The 27440-nt window shown below is 39.6% G+C and overlaps 2 protein-coding genes across 5 annotated transcripts; one reads left to right on the plus strand and one right to left on the minus strand.

Annotated features, from left to right (window-relative positions):
- The first annotated feature begins 565 nt into the window (after positions 1-565).
- On the plus strand, positions 566-8127 carry polr3h (polymerase (RNA) III (DNA directed) polypeptide H (22.9kD)). 4 transcript variants are annotated; one of them, XM_012961320.3, is made up of 8 exons: positions 566-711; positions 1746-1794; positions 3382-3508; positions 4846-4942; positions 5574-5660; positions 6131-6194; positions 6329-6539; positions 7155-8127. In XM_012961320.3, the coding sequence occupies exons 3-8, from the start codon at positions 3398-3400 to the stop codon at positions 7206-7208; spliced, it is 624 nt and encodes a 207-aa protein (XP_012816774.1). In that variant the 5' UTR covers positions 566-711; positions 1746-1794; positions 3382-3397; the 3' UTR covers positions 7209-8127.
- Positions 8128-9896: 1769 nt separating this feature from the next.
- Positions 9897-26400, minus strand: aco2 (aconitase 2). The gene is given in 17 exon segments (NM_001011445.1): positions 9897-10412; positions 11157-11278; positions 11736-11868; positions 12188-12379; positions 12703-12858; positions 13490-13612; positions 14484-14595; positions 14710-14783; positions 15414-15571; positions 16029-16134; positions 16336-16427; positions 16555-16810; positions 17006-17164; positions 19079-19171; positions 19859-20117; positions 21370-21512; positions 26348-26400. Coding segments are annotated over 17 exon segments (2346 nt in total). The 5' UTR covers positions 26384-26400; the 3' UTR covers positions 9897-10280.
- Between the last annotated feature and the right edge of the window lie 1040 nt (positions 26401-27440).

Raw genomic sequence — 27440 nt, forward strand, 5'->3', positions numbered from 1 at the left:
TCTGGTTTATTTTACTTAGTCTTCTCGTAAATTAGCCCTTAATCTTTAAATTGTAAAAACCTGACACTTTCACTAAGACATTGGAGCCCCTGCAATAAAAAATGCCTAAAAACTCAAGATTACTTTTGGACTATTCAACACATTGTCTTCTTCTAAATGAACCATTGTTTTTGTCCCCAAATCGTGAAAAAATCTTTCTTTTTAACAAAAAAACTAGGAAAACTATGTATTCATTTTCATTACGTTTTGAAATAAGCAACTCTGGAGACAACTAGGGGCTCTGAAATAACATTACCTCTGAATACTGAAATCACTATTGCTTACAAAGACAATTTGCTTGTTTCTTTTGGTCCAGTATAGGAAAGCTATGGTGGCAAATAGTATGGCTAGCAAACAAACTAAGTCTTCTGTTTAAAAGAGTAAAAGCAGTCTGCGAGCCGAGAAAAAGAAATGTGTGTACAGCACAGCAGCCAGCCGCGCCCGGCACAGCCTTTCGCAGAACTCTCAGCTTACGCTTGCGTGACGCTAAAATGCTTCAACCTTTTCGTCACTTCCCCAAAGCGCCTACGTGCGCGTCATTGCGCTTCTTTTCCCGTAGTCGCACGTCTCGCGAGATGAGGCTTATGGTAGTGCTGTGCATGCCGGACAAGCCGTGATGTTGGGCTTATAAAGGGTGTTGCGGGACATTTCACCAGCGACTGCAGGCTGTGTGTGAGAGCGGGACTGTGGGGCGGTATGCATTAGGCAACTTCCCTGCGCTCACAGCTGGATGTGTGTCTGGGATCAGTCTCAGGGGAGAGAGGGTGTCCCTGTCAGCTTGTAGCTGAATGTGATTGGGCAGCATGGCAGGGATCCCCAAGCTGACATATATGCCTTGCTAGGCTGCGGTGGGCATTTCCTTAGCAAGCTTTACAACTGACTTTGAAGGCTAGTTAACTTTTGGCATGTTATAGACTGTCCTGTTCTTCTAAACTTTTCAGTTGGTCGCCATCATTTTATCTCTTATAGTTTTTCAATTATTTGCTTTCTTCTTCTGCCTCTTTACAAATTTTGAATCGGGCATCACTGACCCAATCAACCAAGATTGCATTATGAGGCAAAATGGTTATTGTTCATTTTTAATACTTCAGTTTTCATTGAGGCCATTTCCTTCATATGTTCCAGTCTCTCATGCAAATCACTGCCTGGTTGCTAGGGTAAATTAGACTCTAGCAACCAGATAGCTGCTGAACTTTCATATAGAAGAACTACATAAATCCTAAATAATTCAGAAACTATAAAAATGAAGACAATTGTACATTTTCCTAATATCGCTGTCTACATCATACTAAGTTAATTTAAAAGTGGATTATCCCTTTGTAAGTAAGGAATTATATGTGGAGAATGCACTTGATATTATTAGAGGAAACAAGTGTAAAAAAAAATAAAAATAAACGTAAGAACCAGTTCAGTTACTAATCAGTTTCATAATGCAATAACATAAAAACAATATTAATTGCAGATATAGCCCAGGAACGTCATTGATTGTTTATAGATTCTCCTAGAACTGAACTCATTTTTTCACTGTCTAATTTATTACAGATATATCTATTTGTGTTATTCCTTGTAAACCACTGTGTAACACATATATATAGGGAATAATGCATATATATGGAATAATGCACATATATTGCAAATAGGGTTTACACATTTGCAGGTTTCTTTTTTTTTTTTTTTTAACTTGAGATTTTTATTGATTTTTTTAGGCATACAAAGAAGAGGAAAGGGAAAGAAAGGCAGACAGAGAAGAGAGAAGTAAGTATTGGAGAGATCATGGTGGGGGTGGTTTTTAGTCCAAGATTGTTGGCTACTAAACCATTTGCCGGATACATACTGGCTGATGACAGCAGTGGGGGCTGCAGCTCAGGGGTTTGGGTCAATTATATCATGGGTGGGGTTATGACAGGGCAGAGCTGTGACACAGTGGCCGGCATCGACCAAAAATGTTATCTGGAGGCAAGTTTAAAGAGGTGATGGATGAGGAGCAGGGAGGCCGAATAACACAAATTTATCAGCAAATAAAATGTAAATTTGCAATTCTGGCTGCAGGTGGCAAACCTAGTTGTAAATATTACCCTTATATTATAATATATAATGATATTAAACATGAGGAGATTCATGACTACGAGCCTGCAAACCAAGGGCTTTTGTACTGGTCATGGATTTTCATGGTGATTTCTAATATCCTCATATTTTACAATAGGATACATCATTCTGTATAATACACAAGTTTCAGTGAATCATGTGACAAAAATAACTTTACTGAACAGAGAATATAACTGATGATGTCATTAGGCACCATCTGCCAGCTTTCTTCACCGGGCAGGGGTGACGTCAAGGGGGCAGGGAAGAGGCAGGGCTGTGGCATTGTGGGACGGGGAAAGAGGTGGGGCTATGACGCGGCAGTTGGCCAATTGCTGCGTCAATGTCAATGCATCCTGTCCGATTTTCTTAATCTGGGAAACCGGGCAGGAGGGAGGACTGTTTGGGTCAAAACCGGACAGGTGGCAACCCCAGATATGCAATATAATTGTAAACAAATACAGTCCTGTTCCCGGAAATAAACTAAGTAGGTATATATATTATTAGCTTTCAAAGCTTCTCTTTATAAGCACATTGTATAGTGAGCATTGAGCATTAGAAGAATTGCAGATCAGTTGTCCCCGGGTCTGTTTGTTCAGCAAATAGCATGTAGTGATTGATCTGACAAAAAAAGCTGTTCTCATGTGTGGCAGGATGATTGGCCAAATAAGAGATTTAATTAGCAGGAGAAGAGATGATGGGCTCTTTTCTGACTGATTTATTGTGTATGGTATTAACTGGGAAATGTGATTTTTTTTTTTTTTAATTCATTGGGTATTCATGCTCCTCGAATAAAATCCTGTACCAAAATCTATTTTTCAAAAGAGCAAACAGATTTTTTTTCTATTGGATTTTTAAATTTGACATGTGGCAAGCTTTAGTCTCTTTTTACTGCAAGTTGTAGTTAGCTGTAAAATCCCCCTCCCCAGCAGCCTATCAACAGAACAGCGGACATGTACTAAAATAATAGTTTCCCTGAAGGATTCATGTTTTTGGATAAACAAGCTGGTAGGCTGAAAACAGTATTAAGCTGTATGAGTCTGCAGGTAAACACATTTTGATCAGTCTGACTTACTTGTTAGGTTACAGTGTTCATGTGCACTGATGTTTTTTGACTAGATGAAAGTATGACTGCCATCTGTTACTCCAGATCATAATACTGCTCCTCTATAAAATGCCAGTAGGATGTGTTTTACTATGAGATTAATATTTGATAATGGATCATTGGAAAGATAATGGGTTTCTATATTTGTTTCCTAGACTGCTGTTGGCAAAAATGTTTGTTCTAGTAGAGATGGTGGATACAGTCCGGACTAATCCTTGGCAATTCGAGAGGAAGTTGAATGACTCTATAGCAGAGGAGCTCAATAAGAAACTGGCAAACAAGGTAGGAATATTACTGAGTTCAGGGCACAATGAGTCCATTAAGGAATACAGAGGCTCCAGGTTTCACTTGAATAGAGTTTAGGGTCACCACCCAGCTGGTATTTGACCATCCTAACGGGCAATTCATCAGCTAAGGCCAATGCCAATATTACAGATTTACTTTAAATGTACTTGCAGGGAAAGCTGTAAAGGTGGCAATCCTACCGATAAATCCCTCCCTTCCCCGACCCTTTCCACTGCTGATCAAACCTTATAAGCAGAGGCCCACCTCTGCCATGGCCATTTTCTTGCCCAGCCTGCCTATTTACCCTTCCTGTTAACTTATTGCCCTGCCTTCAACTGCCGTTCATGCCTGCCTCGACCCTTAAACCGGTATTGTTAGTGAACAAAGGTGGCACGTGTAACAGCGTTATAGGCTCGAGGTGATGTAGAGGGCATGCCGTGCAGATTGCACATGGGCCCCATAAAAAAACACATATGACCAGCATATGCTCAGTTTATTAAACGCAATACTTGATTATAAATTAGCAAAATGCAAGTGATGTTAGTTTGTCCCTCCTCTGTCTGCATTTGGTTTCAAATGCATGATTCTTGGGTAAATATGAATTTTAAAAAAATGATAGAGCCTGTTTTGCATGGCACTTCCAAGACTTATTCATGTCATGTATATACATATACTTTGGTACAGCTTAAAAGCAATGTAATTTGCCTATATAATCTACATTTTATAGTATGTATATGCACACATTTATGTTTGTATCTTTAACATTCACATAGTAAACAAGTAATGCCTTTTCATGTTCCATTGTGCACGTCTATCAATATAGTCTCAATACAATATACTTCTAGCTAGAATTTCTGAATATTAAGTATTTAGACCTGCTACTACACAAGTTGCCTTTGGCACCAAGTTTCCATTTGTGCATGCCCAGATTTAATGTAGGCAGAAATAGGAAAGTATCCAGCTCTAATGTGAATGGTAGATTTACTTGACTAGTATTGCGCCGTATGGTCAGCCTAATATTGGTTCTCTCTCTCTTACTATGGGAAAGAATTAGAAGATTTGATATTCAAAGCTGATCAGTACTGTGTAGTATTGGATTGGGTTGTAATATTTTTCTTGATGATGCATTATGTACATTGTGTATGTGTTATTTTGGGTAGAACTCTTTAACATTTAACATAATAGGAAGGAGGGATTATATGTGCAAACACAGTGTAAATTAACCAACACAGCAAACGTGGAACAAACTTATTGCCACCTCCATTTAAATCCCATTAACGCCCTCTTTCTTCCATTCCATAAAATCAAATCACATTCTGCTTCTTTGTGCTTAGGTTGTATATAACGTGGGTCTCTGTATCTGCCTTTTTGACATTACAAAAATGGATGACTCCTATATATTTCCTGGAGATGGTGCATCACATACAAAAGGTAACACTCTCTGAAAGTCTATCCTGTAGCCCTTTAGATAGACCTGACCTAGAACTCCCAGCGTTTCAATAATAACTATTGGCAGCCTCTAGGATGCTGGGAGTTGCAGCAGAGTGGTATTTTTTTTTTAAGGCAAAAGTTGCTTAAAAAAAGACTTAACTATAAACATTACAGTTTAGGCAAATGGTTAATCTTGCCCTGGCCAAAAGATAAATGGTGCATAACATTTGGCATCCCCCAGTGATTTAACTTTTCCTTTAATATTTAACCACTTTGGCACCAGAGTGACAGTTTACCCTATTTCCTGTTTTTTGCTTCTGCTCTTTTTATTTAACCTTTCTAACTCCCAACACCTTTGACTTTACAACTATTTCCTGTGTTACCAACCTAGCAAATCTTTCCTTACAATATTTTTTCACCTTGTGTCTTACTTCAGTCCTATTCCTCGCTCAGTGAGAACAATATGACTTTCTGTAGCAGAATCACATACATTTTAGTTCAAACCTTCACTAGTTCTGAAGTTTTTTAGCCATATGTTTACATGTTTATGGTACCTTAAGAGCACAAGCTTTGGCATAGTGCTTTAAATAATTTTTGTGCCACTATCCTTTAATCGGCGTGTCACTTTTAGTGCAGTTCCGGTATGTGGTATTTCGTCCTTTCCTTGATGAGATCCTCATGGGGAAGATTAAAGGTTGTAGCCCAGAAGGTGTGCATGGTGAGTATGTAAAATTGTTTGGAATCCTCAGATCTCATACCCTATTTGCTTAGATCGGCATTAGTGTACTGTACTTCTGTAATTGTCTCAGTATTTCACTGTGATGTATTTATAAAGCGCCAACATATTGCACAGCGCTGTACAATAAATACAAAAATACAGCCAATGACTGCTACAGAAGCAAAAGAGGGCCCTGCCCAAAACATATTATGATATCATACTTAATATTAATGTAAAGGTGGTCTTTTCCTTTAAGTTTAATAGCAGACAGGGAGATTTGTGTCCCGCAGTTTAAACTTCTGCAGTAGCCAAGATTTAAACATGGTCAACAAATCTCCCCATGTGCTATTACCCTAAAATGTTAGATCTATTGTTGGTAGGAAGTAATGGGATTGTTTGATTCTGCTAGACATGTCTTGTTCAGCTCCTTAATCTTGCAGATAATACATGATTCTTAATTCCTCCCACAGTTTCCCTAGGCTTCTTTGATGATATTGTTATACCTCCGGAGTCCTTGCAGCAACCAGCAAAATTGTATCTTTTGTGGTAACAGGGACAACTGTTATGGCCCCTCATGTAGCAGAAGTAGTAGCTGTGAGATTCCTTTAGTCTGTTTAGTAAGTGTGTATATTTCCTATCAACATTTCCTTGACAATTTTTGCTCTCAGTGATGAGGCCGAACAGGTATGGGTATGGGAATATGAGACAGAGGAGGGTGCTCATGACCTGTACATGGATGTGGGTGAGGATATCAGATTCCGAATGGTGGATGAGACCTTTATAGACACATCTCCAACCGGACCCAGCTCAGCAGAAGCCTCCTCGTCAACGGCGGTTGCAGAGGAGACTCCTCGCAAAGAGGCACCCTACACATTGGTGGTAAGAAATTCAGTTGGTTCCTATCTGTTTTAGTTGGGATTTCTATTAATTTTGTCCTGCATCGCTACTGAGAGGACATTCTCCTTTTGCACTGGTGGTGCTTCAGCAGCTGGCTACCATAAAGTTGTTCCCTAGTTAGCTAGGAAAGGGTACATGACAACTTTATATAATCTACATAAGGCATGTCCAAACTTGTACTGATAAAAATGATAGATTAAGGGTTGACACACAACTTGAATGTAGTCCCTGTGGTAGCACTCAGGACTGTGACGCCTAAGTAAGGAGAATGGCTCCAACCGATCCCAGAAACAATATCAGAGAATTCTGTCCGGAAGAGTGCAGTGCTTAAAACTGCGCAGAACCCAAAACTTCCAGAACTCTGGTAAAGGACCCAAGACAAAATGCCATCCAGTTAGCCACACTAGGGTGATTGCCTCTGCAGTATGTGGTTATTGCTACACTCAGCCAGTAGAATCATTTAACATTACAAAAAGCTTGGCATAGAGAGGCAGCTGTGAAGCATCAGCTAATGAGATTATGACTGGGGGCCTTTAGGAATGAAGGGGTACAAAAATTTATTATAACCCTTAGAATGATTGTTTTATTTTCCTGTAGGGGTCTATAAGTGAGCCAGGGTTGGGCCTGCTTTCCTGGTGGACCAACAACTGATTGAAAGGAGCTGCCTTGCTTTTCCTGTCCCACATCATTGCTGTACAGAAAGCCATGCCAGTCAGGAATACACAGAGCATCTGACAATGAAAACAGGAGTATTACAGAGTTATGTCCTGTTTAATGAGGAGAAATATTTACTATCTTCCATGAGAATGCACTAGATTTAAGATAACGTTGACTATTGGTTCCCTTTTGTTTGCCGTATAAATTATACTTTCATATAGAGAGTTGAATTAAATGTTATTTAGACACTAGGGGTGGTTAGAGTGCTTAGGTTTTTTAGCGCTAAAACTCGCAAAATTCAAATTATGGTTAAGTGCAAAAAAAAACTCAAATGTAAAACTTCGGCATCTAAAAGCTTGCGAGTTTATGTAGAAGCCAATGAGAGTTGTCCTAGGCAAAGTCAAGACATATTTTCGATTTGAGTTTAAGCTTTTTCTCTGAGTTTGTAAACCTACAAATTCCTACCTACTGCCTTGATAGTAGTAGAGTTTTTCATGTTAATAAATAAGCAAACACTTGAATTTACGAGTTTATTCGAATTAGAAAAAAAAACTCCAATTCACAAACTCAGAAATTGATAAATAAACCCATAAAAGTGGGAACCCAACAGTGCATACATCCCACCTCCGACCTTTAGGTTTTGGTGAACTACAACTCTGTTGTCAGGTTAGCTTTATTAATGGTACTCAAATTTTTTTTTCCAGCATGCAGTTCTACACAATTGTGATTTAATCTGTGTTTCAGGGAGGTGTAGAAATTTAGACAGCAAGCAAACAGCAACCATGACATGAATGGCAGTGTGCTAAGAAGCAGATAAACATAAGCACTTATCACAGCAATCTAATAACAGAGGGTGGGTAAGGTGATTCACTGGATGGATGTAAAAGAAAATTAAAAACACTGTTATGCCTCAGAGTTTGCCTCAACAAAATGGATGTCAAATATCAAGGCCCATTATTTAAACATCTGTTGGTTTGAGAAGAATGGAAACAGGAGCAACAGAACAGGTGAAAATCGAAGATGTATTGTTTTGTTGCTTAAAACTAATGTTCTACCTTTTAATCTGCAGCTTTCTGTTAATTTGTTGACATAGAAGCTCCCATCTTGGTCATAATTTAGAATAACACCTTTGGTAGCCAAGTTGTTAAGTCTGTATTTAGAGAACTACTACAGATAAGGTCTTAAAGGAACAGTAACACCAAAAAATGTATATATTTCAAAAAAATTAAACTATAATGTACTGCTGCCCTGCACTGGTAAAAGTTTTGTGTTTGCTTCAGAAACATTACTAGAGTTTATATAAACCCTGGTGTGTAGCCATGGGGGCAGCCATTTAAAAGAAGAAAAGGCACAGGTTATATAGCAGCTAACAGATAAACCCTGTAGAATACAATGGTGTCTTATCTGTTATGTAACCTGTGCCTTTTCTCCTTTTTTCCAGCTTGAATGGCTGCCCCCATGGCTACACAGCAGCTTATTTATATAAACTATAGTAGTGTTCCTGAAGCAATCACCCCAGTTTTACCAGTGCAGGGCCACAGTACATTATATTTCAATTACTTTAAAACGCTTTCATATTTTGGTGTTACTGTTCCTTTAAAGCAGGGATGGACTGGCATGCTTTAAAAAAAAGCTTTACTACAAGACACCATTGCATAGCCATCCAGTAATATATGATATAATCTGAATGCCAAAGTACTTCCAAACATACTCTGGTTCTTTTTTTAGAACATTTCAGACTCCTGAATTTGAGCTGGAGTGGTATATTAGAAGTATTTGACTTTTCCAGTTGGGCTTTTGCAGTAACTGGTAGTGATTTTTAAAACATATGGCTATTGCTTTTTTAGTGGTTGGCAAAACTCATCTACCATTGAACATGGCAACAATATCTAGCTCAGATTAATTTTTTACCACACTATACAGTTATCTGTATACTACCTAACCCTCATCCCTATAAAATTAGTTTCTGCTGTAATTAAACCAAAGTAATAACCAATGACTCCATAAATTGGGATGCCCTCAAAACACCTCAGCTGTGCTTCAGCCAACTGATCTAACTAGATCGGCTGTATATGTGGTATTGTGGGGCCTGTAGTAATTTCATCAAATAAAAGCACACTTGGTTATATAGACTTACAAACATTTTTGTATTGCACAAAGTTATACAAAACTACTATGTATTTTCTTAGTTCAGGTAGCAAGACAACCATTGAAGTATCCATAAACCTTGCTCATCAATGCAGGCCTGCCTTCACATACATGCCAAGGCACAACATGCAGAAAGTGTAAAGTCTGCCTAATACCAGCAGCAAGGCCGTTTTAAAATGTGTAAAAAATAAATTACCTGTTTTTATTTGCCAATTGGGCTCCTTTGAGTAATAGTTCCTAAACCTGACTTGTCAGTTACTGTCCATTTTAACCTATCAGAATTTATAACACTAATGGACTAATACTGCAGAAATATGGCAGCCCAGTGATGAACACTGGAGATTGGAGAGGTAATATGAAAGCATTCAGGAAATGATAAAGGGTACATAAAGATGACATTACGATAAAATGTTAAAAAAATAAAAATAAATTAACTCTAGACTGTAGAAACAAAGTGGCTACTCTAATGACACCTTGGGGGGGGATGAAAGGCTCAGTGGAGTTACTGTAAGAATGAAACACCTTGCAATGTACTCTGATCACATTTGTTTTATTTTGATGAATCAGCTCAAATAAAATATATTTTTTTTAAGCAGCGTTATTTGTTTTTTTTAATATCTTCCCAAAAAATGGAAAGCATCACTGTTACCAGACGAACCCCCTCACAGCTACAGAACATTGCAATAAATACAAAAAAATGAAATAGGGCACAATGTAAGAAGTGTGAGTTACTGGACTGTTTAGTTTTTTAAAAAAAAAACTCAATTGAGATTTGCTAATTCTGCAGTAAAAAACAGCAGGGAACATTCATTGTTATGTAAGTGCTCTAGTCATAGATGATTGGTAAGTGACTGCTTCTGGGCATGAATGTTCTAAGGTAACAATGCAAAGCAGTAGAGTGATGACTTGGTTTCCTCACTACTGAAGTTCTTTCATGCGGTTGAGGGCACTGCCGGCTTGGAACCACTCAATCTGGGTTTCATTAAAGGTGTGATTGAGGAGGATGGTCTCTTGGCTGCCATTTTGATGTGTAATGATGCACTTTACAGGCTGCAAATAGTATAAAAAAAAATAATACAGAAGATGAATGAAAAGCCAAGGCATTTGCCTGCATAAACAGTCAAAGTGTGGCTATATTTCAAGTAATGTCATTAATAAAAATATATTAAAAATATATAATGTCAAAATAAAAAGTTTTTTTTATTCTTATGCTTAAATGAACAGTAACACCAAAAAATGAAAGTGTATAAAAGTAACTAAAAAATATAATGTGCTGCTGCCCTGCACTGGTAAAAGTTGTGTGTTTACTTCAGAAAGTCTACTATAATTTATATAAATAAGTTGCTATGTAGCCATGGAGGCAGCCATTCAAAGGAGAAAAGGCACAGGCACATAGCAGATAACAGATAAAACACTATTGTATTCTACAGAACTTGTCTGTTATCTGCTGTGTAACCTGTGCCTTTTTTCCAGCTTGAATGGCTGCCCCCATGGCTACACAGCAGCTTATTATAGAAATTATAGTAGTGTTACTGTAGCAACACCCCAGCTGTACCAGTGCACGGCAACAGTGCATTATATTTTTATTACTTTAAAGCTTTCATTTTTTGGTGTTACTGTTCCTTTAATTGTCCATCAGTGATTCTCTGGAAAAAGTTCATTAAAAAAAAGCAGGATTTTTATTACTCAATTGGATCACTCAGTGTTACCTAGGAGAAAAGGCAGCCATATATTTATATAGATATCTATCTGTAATGGCAGCTGTTGAAACTTTAAATCAGAACTATCTGTTACCTTTCCAGGTGCCAAATGTTTGAGCTCAGCAATTGTGATCTTGTCCTCTGGATGAATTTTATCATAGTCAGCTGGGTCTGAGAAGGTTAAAGGCAGAAGTCCCTGCTTCTTCAGATTGGTTTCTAGAAAAAAAAAAAACCCCAAAAACCTCACAAAAAAGGAAAAAGAAGGAAGAAGACTGGGAATAAGTTCAAGACCCTTAAAAAGTGCAGAGCTAGCTGGGATTGACCAGACTGCTATAAACCAAATTATTATCTGTGCTGAGCAGATAGCAGTTTGGAAAAAGACACCACCACTACAAATTAACCACCGACATCATTCCATTGAAAGGCTATGCATGGTGTTCTGCTTGAATTAAGTAGAATATGAAAGAGGCTATGCCCAAACAGTTTTGTTTTCCCCCTCTCCGCACAATTACAGACAAGCATTTAATAGGGATACAGGCATATCTGCAATGAAAAGATAAATACTGGTTACATAAGGTATGTGTGCTGAACTCTGATTCCCCCAAAGGCAGTGTCAATGCTGGGCATCAAAGGATAAGCAATTTAGAGGCAATTACATATGTTTATAACTCACCATGAATCCTGGCAAAACTTTTTGTAATAATAGCTCTGCCTCCTAAGTGCCTTGGTTCTAGGGCTGCATGCTCTCTGCTGGATCCTTCACCATAGTTCTCATCACCAATCACCACCCACTTAATGCCATGTGCCTACAAAAAATTCAAAAAGGAGAATTCCAGGCAACTGTTTAATATACATTGCTTCATATTTTGCCCGTCACTAACCCAGATCCATTGTGCCCCATATTGAATGATTTATCTATAGCACATGGTCCTATCAACTTATTTGTAACGTTATTAGGGTAAAAAAAGAAACTATTTATTCTTCACCACCAGCTAAACATTTTTTCCCCACCCGCCACTTTTTTCTGGGGAGAACACTGAAATTTGTATATGGCTGGTATTAGAATTAGTTTATTTTAGGTCTGGGTAGCTGTTGCAGCCTACACACTAGTTCATAAGCTCGCACCTTGTAGTAGCGTGCAGTGTCTGGCACAGCTCCATATTCCTGGTTAACACAGTTCTTTACAGAGTTTGCCTTGTTGTTCTCTAGGTTGATGGCACCAATAAGAAGGTTGTTTGAAATGTTGTCCAAGTGTCCTCTAAATTTTAACCAAGGTCCAGCTGCAGAGATGTGGTCAGTTGTGCATTTCCCTTTTACCTGCAAAATGAGCAGTAGAGCAGTTAGTAGAGTATGTATATAGCTGCAAAATGTAAGATTAGTGGTTCTGGGGTTTGACTCTGTAAAGCTAGGTATTCTTAATATACCATGTAAGGTCATTTTTGGAAAACGAACATTATCTACAATGATTTTTATGTTGAACGATAACTCTGCATCCTCCTCTACCTTAGCTGTAGAAAAAATGCAACAACTTGTAACTCCTGAAAATCTGGATGACTGACAATCATGTCACTGCTTTTTATGCTTCGCTATTAATATGCAAAATGCTTTGCAGTACCAAAAAATGTACATAGGAGAAATACCTTAACGAGAATCTGCATGTTCTCTAGATCCTTTCCATCCCATTTATCAAAAGGCTCCAAGAGTTGCAAGCGCTGGCTTGTTGGGCTGACATCTACTTTAAGGCTGCTCCCTTCCTTAGGTGGGTGCTGATAAGTGTCCTGGCCAGGGTCAAAGCTCTGCAGAAAGACATGGAACAAAATGTTCAGTTTATGTATAACAATAAATAGTATATTATATTTAATATGGTTATTTTGTTTTTCTTTTTTTAAATGGAAACCCTTACAAATATCTACACTGCACAACTTAAAGGTGGCCCATACACCATAAAATTTGCTCGTTTGGCGGGGTCGCCAAAGTGGATCTTGCCAAAGATATGCCCACCCACCTAAGGTCGGCAATACCGAGTTAGCAATATCTGATTGATTTGATAGTTTGGTCCTCAAGCTAAAAATGATCCAACAACAACAACGGGAGTAGCACCTGTTGGAGCAAGGACCACATCAATGAGCAAATGCGGTCCCGATCTGACAGAAAAGTCAAACCTGCCCAATCGTTATCTGGATAGATATCGGTCAGGTAGGCCCATCAGGGGTCCCCATACACTTCCAAAAAAATAATTGCCAAATTGGTCTGAAGAACCCGAATTGGCATTTGAAACTGCCTGTGTATGGTCACCTTTAAAAGTAAAAAAGTTAAAACAGTTAAGTCATGCAAACATCATAATGAATGTTCCAGATTACATATCACACATTTAAATTGGATAAGTTTTACTCTGCAATAGAGAGAGGGAGAGAAAAGAAGTGTTACAGATTTTGGGAGCTCGTCTGCATCTGGAGGCTGCAACTTGAATTTTTTCCCATCTGCACCAGTCAGGAAGTCTTTCTCTGGGTCAAATTTTAAAGTTCCAGCGATTGACAGAGCTGTGACTATCTGCAAAAGTAGAAAGACTGTCAGCAACACTCCAACAGACAAGTAGTGCACTGACAGGACAGGAAACCCTAAGTATGCAAATCTGCAATCTAAGCTAAGAATGGACTTAAGCTGTTCGACCACAGGAAAAAAAAAAAAAAAAAAAAAAATTCTACTTCATGACAGCAAACAATGCCACAATTATGCAGGAATTTTATTTAAATAACTACCACCACCCAGAATGAAAATGCATCAAAGTAAAACATTATCTACTGTTGACTGGTGTGTTTGCTTCTACTATAGGTTATATAAATAAGATGCTATGTAGCCAAGGGGGTAGTCATTCATATTGAGAAAAAAAAACAAAAAAAACAGGTTGCATAGCGGAAAACAGATAAAATACCCCTGTATTCTACAGAGCGTATCAGTTATCTGCTATGTAACCTGTGCCTTTTCTCCTTTTCTCATGGCTGCCCCCATGGCTACTCAGCATCTTATTTATATAAAACTATAGCGGAATTTCTAAAGCAAACACATCAGCATTACCAGTGCTAGGCAACAGTACGTTAGATTTGATTTACTTCAAAACACTTTTTTTGGTGTTACTGTTCCTTTAAGCTCAGTACTTGCCACTGTGCCTAAATGCCCAGGCCAGAGCTCTGGCAGGTGGCATTGCTGTGGTCAGATAATTACTCCTATCAGAACTATGTTCTTCATGTGCAGAAACTCCACTTTCATAAGCAGCATTTACACTCTCCACAAATTTACTCTTTTTGCATGGGGAATGTAAAAGTCCTATAATTACAGTCTCTCATTTGTGCTTTAAGCACTGGCATCATTTATACTATAACAAAAGCACTACAGTCAATGCAAACCATGAACCATAACACACCTCTGGGGATGTAACAAAGGCATGAGTTTCTGGGTTAGCATCATTTCTTCCTGTGAAATTCCTGTTATAGGAGGTTACAATGGTGTTCTTTTCTCCTTTCTTAATGTCCTTCCTAAATGCAGAGCGTATAGTTTTGTCAGGCTATAAGAAGTGATGCTACATAGAATGTACATTTTTTAAGTGACAACACATTATATTCACCCAATACAGCAATGTATGCACATACCTGTCCCACTGGCCAATGCAAGGTCCACAGGCGTTTGCAAGTACCACACCTCCCACATCACGCAAGACTGCAGCCTATCAAAGGAAAGAACAACTCAGAAGGTCACAACACTAGTAAGTACCATCAGCACAGGAATGTGCAATCTTATTTTACCTCAAATATCTAGTTACCCAGGGGAGAGATATGACTAGAATACTCTTGTAGTAGGGCCTTAAATGGCAACTTGCCAAATGAATGAAATGTTGCAATTTATGCAATTAATATACAAAAATAGCCACAAACATCATGTATACTATATATTTATAAACCGTGCTTAAGTCTTACATGCTTATAAGTTAAAGAAATTGTGTCACCTGACTCATTGAAACGTGTGTATTTTAAAAATATTGAACCCACTATTTAAAATAAGGATATTTATCACATAAGTTCAATGATCTGTATAAAGCCACTTGTTTTGGCTTTGCGCTTTCATATATTCATGGAACTCGGTAGTAACCTCCAATATCCTGTTTACAATAGGGGTGGTGGGTCAGGTAGGAAAATATCTTACTTTAGAGCAACACAAAACACACATATACCATGTTTAGTTAGAGCATTTGCCTAATACAGTATTATGAAAAGAATAAGCCAATGACAGTTATCATAAGAGGCATAACAAAGTTAAACAGAAGGCTTTCCATGCAAACCATACAGCCAGCACTTACATAACCGTCTCTCTCTATGGTGGCCCGGATCTGCTCAGAACCTGGAGTGATAGTAAATTGAGACTTGCACTTCAATCCATGAGCCAGTGCTTGTTTGGCAACAGCAGCTGCCCTGCCCATATCTTCATAGCTAGAGTTTGTGCAGCTACCAATCAGACCTGTGGAACAGAAGCAGTTACCAAGTACTGAAACTTAGTACAACGTTAACCATACAAGTGCCACTGTGCATGAAAGAAATTACAATCTACAGATGCATTTGGTTGCTTCCACTGAATAATCTACATGCCAGTTGAGTGGTTTATGACATCTATAAGGGAGGGTAAGTTATTTTATTGGGAGAGGTTATTATCTCCAGTGGCGCTTTTCATATGATATAGAGAATCATGGCTACCGTTTAAACTTCAGTCACTATCCTACACTATCTTACAGCAGTAATCAGTAAGGATTATTTGACTGTCCCACCAAATGAACTGTTGGAGGCTATGCATGGCCAACTGCCACCACTGTATAAATACAAATTGTTTCATAAAGGGTTAAAGCCCTCAGAAACACTTCACACAAGGTAATATTTTAAATGCACTCTCTATACACAAATAGATTCTCTGTAGAACCTACCAACTCTGATATCCAGTGGCCAGCCTTTCTGCTCTGCCACAGCCCCTACCTCGGACACGGGATTGGCCAAGTCTGGTGTGAAAGGACCATTGATGTGTGGCTTGAGCTAAGAGAGACAAGTTTAAAATATGCAAGATGTAGTTTAGATAGATAGCGTAAAATAATAGAGTAAACAAGAAACTTGCATTACACTATAAAATAAGTATTTAGATCTATAATATTTTTTAATAATTTTTAAGGGCAAAGGCACACAGGGCATTTTGTCGCCTGTAGTAAACCTGTGCCACGGCAGGCAACATTTGCTTACCTCATCAAGGTTGATTTCAATTAGCTGATCATATTCACATCCCTCATCAGGTACCAAATGGCTCTTAAACTCATCTGCTAAAGATGCAATCGCTGCAGAAATATAAAATAAATGGCTGTGTGTATTAGATAGGCATTAAAAAGACAGCAACATGTTGTTTCATGGGATATCTGCATGGTCCAAACTGTCATTTGGCAACAGGTTAATGAGCCTACATACCAGATCTCCCAGTTTTGTCCAGATACTTTTTCATACGGTGGTTGTAAGGAAACACAGACGTTGTGGCTCCAATCTCCGCCCCCATATTGCAGATGGTGGCCATTCCTGTACAGGAAATGGAGTCAACGCCAGGCCCATGATATTCTACAATGGCTCCTGTGCCCCCTTTAACTGTGAGGATGCCAGCCACCTTTAGAATGACATCTTTGGGAGAAGTCCACCCAGACAACTGCCCTGTCAGCTTAACACCAATGACCTTAAAAAAAAAAAAAAAAAAAAAAAAGTTTCAATACTAGAGAAACTACTCACTCATCAGAACTAGACATACTGCAGAGAATCACCTTCAAATGGTGTTGTTTTTAAGGTTTCAGTACTTTTACCATTCATGGGTTTACGGTTTAAGAAAAATAGAAGTCATAAAGAAAGATATTTGGTATGATTATTTTCTTACATTTGGGCACTTGAGCTCCCACGGAATGCCAGCCATAACATCCACAGCATCAGCACCACCAACACCAATGCAGATTCCTCCCAAACCTCCACCATTTGGAGTGTGAGAATCTGTTCCAATCAAAAGTACTCCAGGGAAAGCATAGTTTTCCAAGATAATCTATCAAAGGAAGACAAGAAAGATAAGGTTTTCTCCCCCTCAGCTTTGAGATGCATTCACTTTAGTGGGAATGCAAAACAACAAAAAACACCAAAATGTATTTATTACAGGAAGTATACTAGCAAAATCTATAAAGTATAAACATATCCAGATACTCTAGATCAATGCTGTCCAACTTCTGCGGTGCCAAGGGCCAGAATTTCTCTAGCACACATGGCGGAGGGCTGCTAATGGAAGCCAGTTTTGACCACTCCCTCTTTTTAAACCACACTCCCTTCAAACCACACCCATTTTATCACAATGATGGTAGTGCAGCAAAAACCCAAATGCTTGGTCCTCACTGCGGGGATATCAACAGTTATTCATATGCGAAAGAATTATATTATGTCATATTAAGATAGCACAGCAACCCCCAGCAAATAATTACGCATCTTAGGGACCATTTAATGGCTATTTCCAACTGCTAAAAAACTCCCAGAACAAATCCCTGCCAGGTTTACCTCCCACAGGCAGCATAATGCAGGCAGAGTATGGCACACACAGGCAGCACTCTGCCTGCCTTATGCTGCCTGTGTGTATGGTACACACAGGCAGCATAGTGAACAATGTGGGCGATTACAGCCTAAGGCGTGAACAACACAAGGGATTACATTTTAAACAATACAGGGGATTATAGTCTGAATCTGGTGGTGAGAACCATGCAGGGGGCCAGTTATTCTCAGTACTGGTACCATTTAAAGCTTACTCAAAGGCAAGACATCAAAGCAGCCAGACGGGTGGGGGGGCCACACAGAGGGGGGTCGCGGGCCGCCAGTTGGACAGCACTGCTCTAGATCAATCAATCCTCTTTAAAACTTTAAGCAAAATATAAACATTAAGCATCAAAAGATGGGCAATACTATTTAATTGAAACATCCACCTGTCATTAGTATTGTGTGCATCCCAGCCACCAACAAGAAGAGTGAAGCTGTGTCTTATGTACCCACAAGTGCTCTGTGTAGACCCACATGGTAAACAATCCTGCACTATTCCCATTGGCAGCTGGGAACAGCAGGAGACAAAGTAGATCTGACAGACAAATTTGAGTGCACTGAGAATTGTTACTGTTTATAATGCAAAATGGATGACTGATGAAACCAAAACGTAACTAGCTCCATGGTAGTATGTGACCACCTGGTTTGCAAAATACCCACTTATTTACACCCTGAATCCTACCTGTTTGGGCCCACTGAGCTCCTATACCTGTACAGTAGGTCTCAGATACCAGACAGCCTAGGGCAACACTACACATGAACTATGGGCATGAACGTGAACTATGACCGACAGCCTAGTGTAGCCCCTGTAAAGGCAAGCGCGGGGGGAGGGGGGCGGCAGCATCGGAGGAGCACCCTCAGGTGGCTTAGGGGCCAGAAACCCTGGTGTACCCCTAGTAAAATGCAAGCCAGGAATCATAGAAATTAAACACATGAAGTTGTGGGTTATTTATGGAAACACTTTAGGGAAGCACAGATGTCCTTCCCGTGAGTTGGCAAAACATAAGCAGCTTCTGGGTAGATAAAGGCGTAACAAAACTGAGGGTTTTTACCTTCTGCTACAGTCGTGTTATTGATTGAAAGATGACCTTGAATTAGCTGCTGTCACAGAGAGGGTTGGCATTTTCGTCTCTATTTTTCTAAGCCAGCCCTCTGTGTGACTAAGGCCTTAGGCCTAGAGTTCAATACTAGCAAGGGAAGAAAAGAATCACACAACATACTGGATAATTATATCAAGTTTTTACTTTCATAAATCAAATTTTTATATTACTAACTAGCTTTTAAAAAAAAACAAAAAAAAAAAAAAAAACCACAACTTGTCAACTTTTTTATGGATGCATACAGAAACTGGCAACGGGCAGTAAAATGCACAATAAAGTACCTGATGAATGATTCCAGATCCTGGTTTCCAAAATCCAACTCCATACTTGGCTGCAGCAGTTGCCAAAAAGTTGTACACCTCCTGGTTGATATCCTAACACAAAAAAATACAGAACAATTTTAACAGTGCACACAACACTGAGAAACAAACTTCAGCAGGCTATTTAGTATACACATTTGACAAATAGTCTTATAAACTATTGCTAAATCATTTCTGCCTGTACTTTTAAGTCTAATTTAAATTTGCATGAGGAAAATATAAGCAGCATCATACCAATTTAGCTGAACACTGGTCAACTGCCACTGCCCCTGTTTAATCAGTCAGGCTAATATCATGTGATGTGATTTTAAAGCACTGCAAAATCCTTATATAGGTAGTAGAATGGTATATAGCCCTCAGCCAAGGCTATTTTTAAACCAAGGGCCGATACTTTGTTTGGCTGCACTGTTTTCTAGTATGGGGCATGATACTTGAACTATAGTAAAGATAGAATAAGACAAATGGGCTTCCCAAAGCAGATGTTGAGAGAGAAAGCAGCTCAGACCACCAATTTTTATTTATTTATTTTTAAGTCTTCAGCTTGAATTTGACTTCCAAAGTGCACCATATGAAAAAAGGTGAAAATGCCACATCAGCTTGAATTGTTCCACGTGCACCTAAGATTTTTCAGCATCTGCAGCTTTAATATATGCTCACATTATTACCACCAAAGCTGTCTGAAGGAATAGAAACATAAATTTGATTTTGGCATTTGTAGTACTGCATGTACATCTTTCTTACCTTTGCTCTCTTAAGATCTTTCTCTCCCCCAAGCTGGGCCTCAATTAAGTGGTCACAGTGTATAGTGGAAGGAACAGCTACTCTGGGCAATCCACTGCTAATGAACTGAAGCATAGCCATCTGGGCAGTGGCATCTTGCATAGCCACTCTGTCTGGCCGTAAGCGGAGGTAGGTCTTTCCACGTACTACTTCTTGAGTGACTGGATCATCAATATGGCCATATACTATCTTTTCAGACAAAGTTAGGGGACGGTCCAAACTAGGAAGGGAAAATAAAGCAATAAGTCTCCACTCATTGATCCCCAACCAGTGGATCATGAGCAACGTGTTGCTCACCAACACCACTGATGTTGCTCCCAATGACCTCAAAGCAGGTGCTCATTTTTTCATTTGACTTTTTTGCTTGCATTGCTCCAATTTATTTTTTATACTATACTAACATTTCAAACAAAGTCAAGGGGGTGGTCCAAACTAGAAATTGAGAAATAAAGCAATTAGTCTAGGAGCTTTACACCCCTAATATACTTATCACTGTTCTTTCAGCTTCAAAACAGTTCTTCTCTTTCATTTTAAATCCAGGCAGGGAGGAGGGACTAACACACTGAAGTTACAAATTGTAAGCTGTGCAACTACATAACCTGCAATGAACTGCATGTGTCAGTAAGGAAAGGGACATCATGTGGGCAGGGTCGGACTAGGGGGTGCAGGGCCCACCGGAGCTTCTGCCTCAGGGGCCCCTGCACCCCCCTTCCCCCCCCCCCCCCCCCCCCATGGGAGATGACCTTACAGTTATTTAGAACTTTATGTATAATGGGTTTCCTGATAATAGGTCCTATACCTGTACATTAAAAAAGAAATAATCATAAAAAGGCTGCATATTTTTTAATTAATGAAATAAATTATGTTTACTTTTTAAAAGCTTAAGTTGTGTTTAGGTGGAGTTCCCCTTTAAATGTTGCTCATGGGTAAAGAGAGAAAAAAAAAAAGTTGGGGACCCCTGCCCTAGGTATGGTCAAATTAAGAAGACTGCCTAGATGTTTTCCTTTATACACATAGATGTCTAGCTTGAAGGTCAGTAAGGGAGACATTGGAGGCGAATGCTTATTTGCCTTACTAGAGGTTCCTGTAACAGTAGCCGAACTACTGACACGATACTGCTTCATATATCTGTAACTTGGTTATGAGCTAGCTCATAAAAAAAGGGGGCTCTCGAAAAGGGGGCTTAAACAAAAAGTCAGAAAACCTCAATGCAGATGGAAGATAACAGAAATAAGAATTCTAGTGGAGATACATAGGCAGAAGCTTGCTTTTAGCACCAATTGTAAACGTGAAAATGCATCCTCCTTCCATACAAATAATCACAGTAAGAGTTCCAAAGGATATTACAATGTAGGGAATTTTTTACTCCCATGATGGATACACACAGATAATTTTATTACCTACTAGGTAAAGAGAAAAAAAGGCTATAAGTAACATTTAAGCACAGCAAGGCAACTGTAGAAAGTACTTACCGTTTGCGCACTATGTTGATGTTTTTATCGAGCCTCTCATAGTTGATATACTCATTTGCCTCAAAGTGGCTCATGGCCACCTTGGCCCTCTGGCACAGGACAGATGAAACGTGGTATCTGCGGGCTCCATGGCCTAGCGCTTGCTGCAAAAAAGAAACGATACATGGGAACAGGTTAAACGCATACAAAGGCATGTTTGAACTGCTCTTATAAAAGTTGGCAAATGGCTTTATGTATTTCTGGATGTCTTAATGTCTGGCTGCAAGCCATGTGAACCAAAGTTACAAAGACCAAAATAGCAAACTATGTTTAAATGGTTCTTTGCCACTGCCCATTAATCCCCACTTATACACTGGTCCAATATTACTACTTTGTAGCAACTAAAAATTATATATATTGTGAAGAACTACAGAATTATAAGAACTTCACTAGAAGTGAACTACCCGTTTTAAATGGAAGCTATAGCTGAAATACCCTTGACAGTTGTAGAAACCCAAAATGAAAGCCATATCAGAACAAACAAAGGACAACTGAAGCAGTCTAGTGAAAGCATACAGACTTAAAGGACAAGTCAACCACAAATATATTTTTTGCCTAATAAAAACATAATTCTAAGCAACTTTGCAATATACATATTCATTACAAGTTTGCAATGTTTTTTTTTTTACTTTATATCTATTAAAAAAGCAGTGTTTGCCTGTTCTTTTTCTATTCCCTGCCCTAGTGGCTCTGGTATTTGAAACAGTGTAACACAAGGCTCGGGTGCAGGCACGTAGTGGAAATATTCAAAAACTTGCGAGAGTTTGAAAGTCTCGCGTTTTTATGCATATTTTGGCTACATGTGCCTGCACCCGAGCGTATTCCATTCATTCGGGTGCAGGCACGTGTAGGAGGCGTAGGGCAGTATATTCGGCAAGCAATTTTCCGCTTGCCGAAAATATCCGCCCTATGCCTCGTCTGGCATTACCCTTGGACCGACTCGGAAGCTTATCGGCCCGTGTAGGGGCAGAAACGAGGGGCCTGGCCGACCGATATCTGGCCTGAAATTGGCCAGATATCGATCGGCCAGGTTAGAAAATCCAGTCGGATCGGGGACCACATCGGCTCGTTGATGCGGTCCCCGAACCGACTGCCCCATTGCCGCGTGCAGAATTTGATCATTTGGCCCCAGGGCCAAACGATTGAATTCGCCTACATGCCTCCCCGATATTGCCACCCGTAGGTGGGGATATCGGGTGAAGATCTGCTCGTGTATGGCCAGCTTTAGGCTTATTTTGCTTAAGCAGCAAAGCCCCTTGTAATAATCAATAGGAATGTGTTGTCCTGAAGAATTCTTTTATGTGTGCCTTGATAACAGCATCTGAAGCCTTGGCAAATGGGGCTTTTCAGAGACCTGACACATATGTACTTCTGTTTAAAAAAAAAAAAAAAAAAAAGTCCAGACAAATTAGTCCAGACAAATCCAGGCAGCATTAGGAAGGTTGAGAACCACTGCTGTAGTGTGTGCTAACTAAGCACAGCATTAAATCGACTCTATCCGTATGCCTTTACTATTACCAAGTTAATCATTACCATATCCCCGTTTTATTCTACTTTGAAGCTAGATTTTGGACATCACCCTTTGGGAACAGTGATTTGCTTTTATCTTCTCAAAATGACATTGAGGGGGGTAAGCTTTCTCAGGAAGTATTCTGGCTGTCTAATCATGGCACCTAGGTCTTATCTGCATTCTCCTGCCACAGATATAATTCAGATCTTGAACCAAGTGGATTGACAAGAGAGAGTATTTGCAGCAGTTGTTTAATAGTTCTATTTGCTCCTTCTCCCTGCTTGCTCCAAGGGAATACATTCAAAAACAAATATGAACTTTAAAAGTTATGGGCTGGGTTAAGAATTAAAATAATGGGTGTATCTGAAAATGTAAATTAAGATAAAACAAATTTAATTTTAATGTCTCCATTTATAAAATAAAGATACAGGAGAAGGCTTAACCATCATAATAGGAGATGCTATAATACAATGTAGACAAAAAGACACTGCCTTGTGCGGTCAAGCAGCACAGGGATTTTAGAGGTGTGGCAATATCAATCTGAGACATACTGGTAAAGTTTGGTTCTCCATGCCTCCAGCCAACCAATGGACTCCATAGACTTGAGTCAGCCTTTTTACTTTATCATGAGAGAATAACACACTTTAGGTCATGAACATATTTTACAGGCAACAAGTCAGCCATAGGGACTTGACCTTGAAAACTATGCCCTGGACTTTAAACTAATCTGAACTAGAAACACAATGGTTGCACGTCTAAAGCTTTTAAAAACCTATATGTAATGCCCCACACACTAACACAGATTTACCAGTGTTTTTACCAGTGTGTTTTTACCAGTGTTTATTCTGCAAGGCACATATCTGGTTGCTGGGTTCAGTGAGCCTAGCAACTAGGAAGACACTTAAAAGTGGAGAGCTGAAACCAAAGTACTTAAATTAAAAAACAACCAAAAATGAATAGAAAATAGCAAACTAAGAATGATGCAGAAAAATGGGGTTTTAAGACAGGGTTAAAGGTGAACTTTCTCTTTCATGCAAGCCATAAACAGGAATGTGCTGCATTCTGGAAAAATGATCTTGAAGCAGAATGACAAGGTTATGTGTTAGTCAACGCAGATTTGAAGGAAATATTTAACTAATACAAAGGGCATATCAGCTTTTATAAGCATTTGTGAATACACCAATATATACAACACACAGGGCATTTCACCTCCTGTATTAACATGTGCGATTATCTGCTCCCTAGGTTGCCAGGCACTCAAAGGGGTCGACCACAAAACTTGCTAGGGAAAATTCAAGGCTGTGTTTTTCAAGGTGACACTTGTGTAGAGCTATGCAGAGCAAGGCACAGAACCCACACTAAGCCATTAACAAGTATGACATTTGCTATTCGCTCCCTTATTAACCCATAGTAACTGGCATGATCAAAAGTAAAATACATTACGCAATCAAACAGCAACCAAGCCCCACTAACTGGAACCACCATAAGGGCTCACTTCCAAGTGATTATTTCACAAAGACTCAGTTAGTGCAACTGATCTCAATATTACAGAGCATGAAGAGAACAGGGAATTAGCAATGACTGTTCATAAAGCAAATTGTGAGCACACCATCTTTATCCTAACCATTTCCATTCTTTATACTACCTGAAACTGATAATATTCAAAATTTCAAGAATGTCATGTGGCCCCTAACTATTTAAAAGGCAGCACATTGGCTAGCTAGAGAAAGCACAATACAATACTATTCTATAAAAGAAACCAGTGCATAAGTGGCACGTGGCCTGAGCTTTTAGTTGCACATCACAGCATGGACTGCAAGCACTTTGGATCAGAGATTTTCAAGTTTTCCTATCAATGCACTTTTATACATAGTGTAATATGACAATGTGTGTCTGCAAAGAGGAATGCGCTGAAGAACTTGTGTGGATTTGATTTCCACCATGTAAGAACATTGACAAAACTAAAGTGCTCCTATGTTCATGCATTACTGCATTTAAACTATAATCTATAAAAGGAGAGAGATAGATAGACAGACAGACAGACTTAGGAGTGGGTGGGGCTGTGACCACAAAATACATATAAGGGCAAGTGTAGACGATTTCTTGTCTTTATATGTATATATCTGTGATTCTGCAGCACTTGTGAATTGTGTGTAAACTATGTACATTCATAGTACAGTCACTGTCCAGCAAAGCTTAATGCCTTTAAGAGGGGCCTGGATGAGTTCTTGATCAATCAGAATATCCAAGGCTATTGTGATACTAATATCTACAGTTAGTACTAGTGGTTGTATTTATAGTTTATGTATGTGAGTGTATAGATTGGTAGGTGTGGGTTAGGTGTGCTGGGTTTACTTGGATGGGTTGAACTTGATGGACACAGGTCTTTTTTCAACCCTATGTAACTATGTAAGCTTACAATCTAAGGCACCTATCACATTCTCACTCAGTATGGTCAGTTTAATCAGGAACCAATTAACCTACCAATGTTTTCTTTTTCAGTTCTGGATAGTGTAAGGAAGTAAGAGCACTTCAAGGGAACCCATGCAAGCACAGGGAGAAATTACAAACTCATGCACATAGTGCCTTGGCTGGGATTGAACCACTGCCCCGCAGTCACCAATTATCACAATATTATGAGGCTGCTGAACTACTTTTACCAGGCTGTGGCTCAGACATGGGAGTATAAAAACAGGACTCCCATAGGGTATATTTATCCTGCTGTGTAAAAAGTGGAGTGAAGCATTACTGGCGATGTTGCCCAGGGCAACCAATCAGCAATGAGAGTTTAGAAGTTAGAAAACCAAAGCAAAGCATCTGATTGGCTGCTATAAGCAAGATCAGCAATAATGTTTTACTCCACTTTTTACACAGCATGATAACTATACCCCTTGTTTACAGATAAACAATGGGCCCTTTGTCAGCACAGTTAGTGAGCTAGTACCATGGGCTACTAAAATTGAGAATGGCTACTTGGGTTACTTTTCGTTTTTTTGATAACTACTGTATGTGTTTAATGTGTATGCATTTCCTTGAGTTCTCTGGTGCAGCGCACAAGCTAAGCTGGCCAGTACCGGGGAAGGTCACCTCCCTCTCCGCAATACAATAACTGTTCTCAACGCCGCTGTCACCTTGAGGTCACCTTGAACCTGAACTTGATAACCGCCCCATCTTCCTAGCACCGAGTTACAAATACGAAGAACAGATAGTATCAAACGCACGACTAGAATGACAGTGACAGGTTACCACGGTAACAGCAGTCAGGTCACCTGTCAGGGACAACTCAACCTCATGGCGCCTTGGCGCAGCGCGCAGTAGCCGGACACCATATTATAAAACACAATGCCACCGCCAGAACAAAGGCTTCCTACAACCCCCCTCACTGCCTCAGGTCACTCGCTTCGGTTTTGCTGGTTCCTATCTACTTACCTGAAGCCGGCTAGCAAGCAGACAGTAGGACGCCATTTTGTTCACTGACAAAGATGAAGCCACATGACCGTGACGTCACGTCACCGACATTTATACATTGGTAGATGGGCGTGACCTAATAGAGAATGGGTGTGTTCTTAAAGATCCTGCTGTAGCAGTAAATAAGAAAGTAGTGATTCCCAGATAAATGTACGCGGAATTGCGTTGAATTCGGGATGACTTATGGGCGTGGCATGGTCAAGTTCAGTGCAGAAATTAGGCAGGTTTTGTTACGTGAGAACAGTAAATCTATTAAACCACAAGTGAAAGGTTTCCATGTATCTGACAGGACAATGAGGTTAGAGAAGAGTGATTATAACAGATGGTATTGGGCCAGTGGGACGTTGTCCTTGATCTTTCAATGGATATTTGTATCTGGTTTCTGTGTGAATCATTTCCTTTGCTCACAAGGAGGCTGCCATACAGGTGCTTAAAGGGGGCAGTGAGCATAACAGATAACATGGAAGGGGGCACATTTACAAAAGCACGAACGCACGAGCGTTCCTGCGAACGCTCCAAGCGTATTTTCGGCGATTTTTTCGGGCGTCCGCACGACTTTTTTGTACGGTGCACAACTTTTTCGTATGGCACACGACTTTTTCGGACGTTTGCACGCAAAAAAACGGAAAAGGATTTACGGCTGTTTACAATTATTCGGTACGAAAATTTTGTGACTTTCGGATCGCCAATACGATATTATCGTGACCAATACGATTTTTTCGTAAGCATTTTCGTGATATTTGCGATCTTATGAAATTTTCGTTTCCAATACGATTTTTTCCCATTCGTGATTCGGATTCATGGATTAGTAAATGTGCCCCTTAGAAGGTCCCCAAGGAGGAACCAACTATTAATCCACAGGTCACCTGTGCCCCTCTGCCAACAATTAGAATAGGGCCTATTGGGGCCCCTCTGCCATGGTGCCCCTGGCTGCAGTACCCCCTGACAGTGACCCTGGATTTGGCACTTTATCTGTGGTTTTTAATTAATGGGTCAAGACTTAAAATTGGATCATATGCTGTTAAGGTTGGGTCATCACGACCCCATTAATTAC

Source organism: Xenopus tropicalis, chromosome 4 (assembly GCF_000004195.4).
Source record: "Xenopus tropicalis strain Nigerian chromosome 4, UCB_Xtro_10.0, whole genome shotgun sequence".
Taxonomy (NCBI): Eukaryota; Metazoa; Chordata; class Amphibia; order Anura; family Pipidae; genus Xenopus; species Xenopus tropicalis.

What these genes read in the sequence shown, in the direction of transcription:
- polr3h (XM_012961320.3), top strand. Translation starts at nt 3,398, where the DNA reads ATGTTTGTTCTAGTAGAGATGGTGGATACAGTCCGGACTAATCCTTGG. An exon ending in TAGCCCAGAAGGTGTGCATG is followed by an intron (nt 5,661 to 6,130) that starts GTGAGTATGTAA and finishes TTCCTCCCACAG; the next exon opens with TTTCCCTAGGCTTCTTTGAT. An exon ending in TTGCAGCAACCAGCAAAATT is followed by an intron (nt 6,195 to 6,328) that starts GTATCTTTTGTG and finishes TTTTGCTCTCAG; the next exon opens with TGATGAGGCCGAACAGGTAT.